The 7,301-nt window shown below is 60.3% G+C and overlaps 1 protein-coding gene across 3 annotated transcripts in view; it reads right to left on the minus strand.

Moving 5' to 3' along the window:
• ARSG (arylsulfatase G) overlaps positions 1–7,301 on the minus strand; it is a 29,519-nt gene that overhangs the window by 17,778 nt on the left and 4,440 nt on the right. For 2 of the 3 annotated variants that reach the window (XM_015645749.3, XM_019008520.2), the window contains exons 2-8: positions 6,432–7,159; positions 5,954–6,141; positions 5,091–5,138; positions 4,900–5,011; positions 4,521–4,661; positions 1,901–2,091; positions 1,242–1,322 (exon numbers count right to left, since the gene is read on the minus strand). In XM_015645749.3, the coding sequence (XP_015501235.1) occupies positions 1,242–1,322; positions 1,901–2,091; positions 4,521–4,661; positions 4,900–5,011; positions 5,091–5,138; positions 5,954–6,141; positions 6,432–6,634 (964 nt within the window). In that variant the 5' untranslated portion in view covers positions 6,635–7,159. The remainder of the gene's footprint in view (positions 1–1,241; positions 1,323–1,900; positions 2,092–4,520; positions 4,662–4,899; positions 5,012–5,090; positions 5,139–5,953; positions 6,142–6,431; positions 7,160–7,301) is intronic. The other variant, XM_015645750.3, reaches the window with a different exon arrangement.

Below are 7,301 nucleotides of genomic sequence, written 5' to 3' on the forward strand. Positions count from 1 at the left end.
AACATATAGGGACATATATGAACATGTAGAAACTTATAGGAACATATAGGACTATGGAGGAACGTATAGGAACATGTAGAAACACAGCAGCTAATAGAGACATATAGAAACATATGGAAACATATAGAAACATATGGAAACATATGGAAACGAGCAGAGCTGGGGGCAGTGTGTGTTCCCCCGCTTCTCGGGGCTGTTCCCTGGCAGGGAGCGATGCCCCCGGGCTGGGAGGGCCGAGCATCCCAGCCCCGGGCAGTGCCAGCCCAGCCGGCAGCGCTGCTTTCCAAACATCCGTGCGGCCACCAGCCGAGGGATTTCCGAAGTCAGCCCGGCCGGCAGCGTTCCCAGGCAGCTCTGCCAGCCCGGGCTCCCCCCGGGCTCCACCGCAGGCGGGCTCCGGCTGTTCCGCAGGGCACAGAGCGGCTGGAAAGGGGCCGTGTTTTGCTCGCCCTGTTCCCGAACGCCGCAGTTTCTGTACCAGCTGCTCGGGCTTGTGACCCTGGGTTGCTCAAGAGCAACAACCCGGGGCCGTCGGCGGGGTTTGTTTACTAGAAAATTAAGGTTACGATTCCATCCCGGGGCCGGGAGAAGGAAGGGTTCAGGGAATGGGACGGAGGCAGCGCAGTTTGCCCAGGGAAGTGTCGGGAAGAGGAGAAGGAAGCCCCCCACTGCTGACCCCGGGCTGGGGGAGCCGAGCCTGGCACCTTAACACCGCGTAATACAAGCAGAAGTGGGAAACGCCTGACTCATGAATGTTTCTGGCTGCCCCGGCCGAAATAAACCCACCAAGCAGATGGCTTGGCCGGAAAAGGAGGAGTGAAAAAAAAATAAAATAAACAAAAAATAAAAAACCCAAAAGAAAACCCTCCAGAAAAAAACCAACAAAACGGTGGAGAGAGAAAAAAAAAAGCCAAGTCCCAGTGTGCGGGGAGGGTGGTGGGTGGGATGGGGCTGTGAGACCCTGATGGGTCAGATAACAACATCCCATCTCCAAAGCATCACACTCACCCCGAGCTCCGGGATAATGGGGACCCCAGCCCCATCCCCCACAGCAGTTTTGGGGGGAAACTTGACTGTTTGAAAGAAAAAACCAGCGCTGGGGTGGGCTCAAGCCCAGCTGAGCAGCCTCCCCAGGGAGGATGGCAGGGAAGGTGGAATGCTGCCCGTGTCCCCTCCATGGGCACTGAAGGGCTTTGTGGAGCAGCCCCCGCTGTGCCCCCGGGCACACGCTGCCAGGTTACCTCGCTGCCTCTGCCAGGCACCCACGAACGGCCCCAGGCGTCCCGCCAGCTCACACTTCTGAGCCCAGGGGCCATTGTCACCTGCAAGGGAAAGAAATGTCCCCATGAGAGACAGCAGGACGGCAGGGGACACCTCCAGGGTGGGGGGGTCGGCAAGGACAAGTGACCCTTCCATCCCTCTTTGCCACCCCTGCGGTGCTGCCCCACAGGAGCAGCTGGTGGATGGATTTTGGTTTTTAGCAGTTTGTTTGCAGGGTCTGGAGCGCAGCCAGGGCAGGGCAGGGGGGGCACGGTGCCACCAGCTTTGGGTGTTAATGAGCGGCCGAGCGGTTCCTGTCATCAGGAGCAAGACATCCTCATTAGGGAGGCTGCTCAGCGACAGAGAGCGGATTTGGGCTTCTTAACGAACGAGGATTTGCGGTTTAATTAGTCACGGCCCCACCACTTCAGCCCCGCAGCCGGAGGGGGTGGCAGGGTGGGCACCCAGCTGAGTGGCCACAGCAGCCTGGGACCCCCGTGCCCACGCTGGGACCACTCCCCATCCTCACAGCACCGGGACCATCGAGCGAGGGGACATCGAGGGCAGGGGACAAACACAGGTCCTGTCCCCCTTCCAGGTGCAGTCCCAGGGTCACCCCCAGCCCGTTTTCCTGCTGTACCTGTGAACCACAGGAGTGTGCTGCCCTTCCCGAGGCTGTCAGCGACCTCCTTTATCCGTCCCACCAGCGCATCCATCTCGCTCAGGGAGGCTCCGTAGATGCTCCTGCCCGGAGCGGGGGGCAGCGGGGGAGTCAGCGGGACGTGCATGTGGGCCAGGGCCAGGTAGAGGAAGAAGGGACGGCCGCTGTCACTGCACAGGGGACAGAGGGAGAGCGCTCAGCCTCCAGGGCAAGGCGGTGGCAGGAGGTCCTTGGGGTGCTGGCACTGCTGAGCCCGGGGACACAAACCCGTGGTCCTTCCACCCCTGCCTCTGCCGCAGCTCCTTGGGGGGAAAGCACCCCACGTGCATCACCCACACCCTCCAGGCACTCCTCTCTTTACAGCGAGGAAGCTTGGCTGAGCCGAGCTGAGCTGAGCTGAGCCACTTCTCCCCTGCTCCTGCTTGAACCTCTCCCCACTGTCCCCCCGTTGTCAACCGTGCCCCATTTGGGATGGATTTGCCCCTTCCTCCAATTCCAGTGGCCAAACACCCAGGCACTTCCCTCCCCTCTACAGGGGGCCCATTTTGGCTCCTTGTCCCCCTCCCCAGCAAGTGCCCGGCTCGCTGGGGCTGTGGGCAGAGGATGGGTCACATCTGGCCACCCACAGCACAGCGGGCACTGGTGGCAGTGCCACCCGGCCCCGCACAGGGAGCACGGCACGTTCGCTGCCCCGCCGCCTGCTCGCTCCTAAATCATCCCGGGACACGTCCTGTTTGTTTACAGCTATATTTATCTGCTCCAACCAGGTCTGCTCTTCCTCAGGGAGCTCGGAGGGGAAGGGTGGGATGGCCAGCGGTGGGGAGGGGCCGGATCCCGGGGACGTGTCCCGGCCAGCACACGCGCCCGGCTCCGGCCGCCCCATCGCTGCCTCCTGGAAGCTCCCCGGCCCTTCCAACGCCAGTTTCGGCACTTCCTTCCTCTGCCCGTCACCCACCTGGAGTGGAAAATGAGTAAACCCCGTCCTGCCCGGAGCTGCTGCATCCCCCCGAGAAGGGCTGTGTCCCCCCTGGCACCCTGCCCGTCCCTGCGGGGTGTGAGGGGTAGGAGAGCTCCTGTGCCCCTTGCAAACTGCCACTGTGAGACCTCTTCCCGTGGGATGGCAGAGCCCCTGGAGCAGGGAAAGCTGCTTCCCCCGGGAGCACCACTCCAGAGGGAGCCATGGCTGTGATGTTCAGCTGAGCATCCCTCCCATCTGCCACACGGACAGCTCAGAATTGTCCTGAAGATCGAGCAAACCTTTAATCAATAACTGGAGACAGGAGTCCCTGACTTTTGCTCCCATGCTCGCTTGTGCTCGAGCAGTGCCATGTCTCACTGTCACAAATTGCTGAACCTTGACTGGTTAAAAAAACACTGAGATGGCAAATCCGGTGTTCTTTTGTTGCCCTGTAATGAATGAGTTAGGCAGGGGAAAACTGGAATAAGCCATCAAAGAGAAGGGGAAAAAAAGCAGGCACCTGCTTAATCCTGTTCTCCATGAACACAGATAACCCCAAAACACTTCTGGGAGTTTAAAGGTTTTTCCTATTAACCCGGAGCTTACACACTTGGTTTCACAGCCACAGAGCGTCCTGGCAGCCTGGGGCTCTGGCAGGAGAAGGGGCTTCTGCTGTCCCACAGCCCAGAGCCCGGGCACCCTCAGCATCCCAAACGTGGCCAATCCTTGGCACCCAAAGGGATTAACTACAGATCTTGTGCAACAAAACATCTCCCAGGTTTATAAAGAGCCATTTCCCCATGTGCTGCTCCCTGCCCAGCCCTTCATTCACCTCTGTTTCATAAACCTTCCCCCGGGGAGCCGCCTTCCCCGGGCCCGGTTATCCCGGGGTGCAGGCAGGGGATGGGCTCAGACAGGGCTGCCCGGCAGCGCTTCCTCTCCTCACTCTGCAGGGAGGCGTTTTGCAAAGTCACAGCTCGTAATCCGCCAATAATGGGGATTAAAATTGCACAAGCCGTCAGCAGGGCTCGGGGGCGTCATTCGGACGAGCCACTTCGCTCCTCGGGGACAAACACAGCCGGGCACCTCCTGTGCCGTGGGGCTGGGGGAGGCACATCCTGAATCCCAGCGATCTGGGAGCGCTTTATCCTCAAAATGGATCCAATCTCACACGCGGGCGTGTTCAAACACCTCTGGGTGCTCTTCTGGTCCCACCCTGAGCACCATTCAGCGCCTGCTTTCAGCCTCTGCCAGCACTTCACGCCCATGGAGGCACCTCAGCACCCCATTGTCACCTCATCCACAGGGATGGGGAAGGACAGACGGATGGCGTTTGTCTCCCTCACATCCCCACCAGCCTTGACATCACGAACATTCACCCCAGGAAGGAGGCACAGCCCCACTCAAAGGCTTTGCCTTTGCTCAAAAATGGTTTTAGAAACACACGACCCCTTTGGAAAACACCAGAAGGGCCTCAGTGCCTCTTCCAGCAGGAAGCCAAGCCACGGACACCCCAAATCTGAACCACGGGGCATCACCCATCTCCCCTGGCATTGCACCAGCACGATGCAAAGGAGCCCTGCAGTGACCCAGGAGCTCTCCTAGCTGAGGGGACAGACAGGGGACAGGGGGTGTCCTGACCTGGCCCTGTGGATGAACCGCACCGCCTCCTCTGTGTAGCGCCTGGCCAGGCTGCCCAGCTCCACGGGCTGCTGCACGATGGTGATGTTCTCGAAGAGAGGCAGGGCAACCTCTGTGTAGCAGTCCTTCCTCGCCACCCTGCTGGGAAGAGCCACCCCGGGCTTGTCACCGGAGCAGGCAGCGAGCCTGGATGTTCTCCTGGCTTCCAGAAAGCCGAGGAAGGGAGAACAGAGGGAGCGGTGCCCGTGTCCCCACGGCACGGGGTGCTCCCAGCCCACACCCCGCAGGGGAAACACGCACAGAGCGTGAGGGGAGGTGGCCACAGCCAAGGGCACCCCCAGGGCTGGGGACAGTGCTGCAAACACCCCGTGCCCCGTACCTGGCGGCGGTGCCGTGCCGCGCGCAGGGCGGGCAGGGCGGCAGGTTGTAGCCAGGGCTGTCGGTGCAGCCCATGTCGTGGCTGTAGGGGATCCCAAAGTAGTAGTCGAAGCCTGAGAGGCAAGCGAGGGGGTCAGCGGGGTCAAGGTGGCCACAGGGCCCACAGCTTGTCCCCACTGGCACCGCCCTTACCGCGGGAGTTGGGGTGATGGCGGCCGTGGTGCCCCAGGTGCCACTTGCCTGCATGGAAGCCACAGAACATCATTTCAGAGGTGACAGAGCTCTGGCCACCAGCAGCCCTCAACCACGAGGTGCCTGCAGCGCTGGGGGCTTTAATCAAGCTACAAGAAAGGCTCCTTGTTTGTGCTGGCTGCGATTCCAGAATGCCGTCTATTTTTGCAGAAAACGCAGAAAAAACGCATAAGGTATCTCGTGCTTGTGCAAAGCGACTGCTTCCAGCCTTAAAAGGCTCTTTCATGTGCTTGTGCTCTGAGCAGACGGCTTCCCAACCCCTCCCTAACAGCCAGCTTCATCCTCTGACCTCCAGCACGCGCTCGCTCCCACCGAACGCGCCAATCCAGGAGGGAGAACTGCAAAAACTGGGGAGGGATGGGAAAACGGAGGGATTTTCTGCCAGCACAATGTGCACAACAGCAGGAGCTGCAGGTGTAAAGGGCTTGTGCAGGCTGAGGGGGACCCAGCAGTGACAGGAGGGTGCCCAAAGCCCCGGGGCAGCGGCACTGCCCGTGGTGTGGGCTGCAGGATGGCGGGGCCACCGAGCACAGCCCTGTTTGCCAAGGAACACCCAGCACATTCCCCGAGAGGTAAAGCAATGAGAGATTAAATGGAGAAGTCTGGATTTCCGGCAGCGCCGTTGAGAGGGAAGATTTTAAGCTTGGCATTGCAAAGTCCAAGGGGGATGTGTGAAATCTCTCTCACGTGATCCTTTAGATTTTCCTTTCACTGCCAGCGTTTCACCCGAGCTCCTCCTCTGCAAGGGAACCTTTGTCACCCCCCGCCGCTCCCCCGGCTGCCCCAGGCACTCTGGGCATTACCTATCGCCCCGGTGCTGTAGCCAGCCTCCCGCAGGACCTCGGCCAGGGTGGTCTCGTTGAGGGGGAGGCCCCCGAGCGAGCTGATGGCGAAGTTGTGGGTGACCCCATTGCGCACCCCCAGGCGCCCCGTGAGCAGCGAGGCGCGGGACGGGGAACACGTGGATGCAGCGGAGTGGAAATCCACGAACCTGCAGAATTAAAAGAGCTTTCAACTCACGAGACCCTGTGTGCTCTAACACTGCCCCTCCCTGCCCCTTTTGCTCTGGGGATGAGAGTGGGCAGTGGGAGATGCAGGTCCCAGCGGGGACGGATGGACCTGCACCCCAAGGTGCCAGGTTTTGGCTGCCCTCCCCATGCACCCAAACCCACACCAAGGAAATCCCTTCAGCTGCCGGTCCCTCAGGGCTGAATTGCCCTGTGCTGCAGGACAGAGTGTCCAGGATGCTGGGTGAGGGCAGGGAAGGGGGTCAGACATTACCTTGTTCCTTCGGCAGCCAACTGATCCAAATGCGGGGTCTCCTTCGTCTCCGCCCAGTTGGCTCCCAGATCCCCCCAGCCCACATCATCAGCCAGGATAACGATGAAGTTGGGCTGCCTGCTCACCACACAGGGAGCCCAGAGTCCCACCAGAGCCAGGGTGAGCACCAGCACCACCCATGGGGACAGGGATGGGGTCTCCATGGTGCCACACGTCCCCTCCTGCCCGCGTTGCAGCACCGGTGGTGTTCCCCGAACTCCCCCTGCTGTGTCCCTGCGGATGCAGCTGAGCTTTCCACGGGCTCTGTCCCTTCCTCAGCTGGTCCCGTGGGGCCGGACGGGGGCTGGGGTCTGGGTTTGCTCCCTTGGCTGCCGACCGAGCTGCGACACCTCCTCCGTCTTTCACACCCAGGCACAGCCGATATTCCCGAAATTGGCGCCAGCAAAGGTGTTATTCTTAGAAGTCAAAAAACACCCTTTGAAGTCACTGTCACCCTATTTATATCTTTCCTTCCTTCCTGGTAAATATCTAATTAGACACCAAACTGAAGCGGTATTTTCCCCTCCAGGAGCGGGTTCGATCCGCCGCCGCGGCAGCTCCTCTCCCCTCACCGCAGCCAGAGGGATGTTTGTGTCCAAAAACGGCTCCTTCCCTGCAGGCTGAGCCCCTCAGCCTTTGGGTGGAGAAGAAACTGCTGGGGCTCTGTCAGTCCATCCTTACAGCATCCCCTGTGCAAGGGAAACAAAACAGTCAGGACGTGGGGAGTGCCTCTGCACCCCAGCCCGGGGCAAAACACCTTCTCCAGACACTGGGGCAAAACAAACACCTTCTCCAGACACTGGGGCAAAACAAACACCTTCTCCAGACACT

The sequence above is a fragment of the Parus major genome, chromosome 18, assembly GCF_001522545.3.
Source record: "Parus major isolate Abel chromosome 18, Parus_major1.1, whole genome shotgun sequence".
Taxonomy (NCBI): Eukaryota; Metazoa; Chordata; class Aves; order Passeriformes; family Paridae; genus Parus; species Parus major.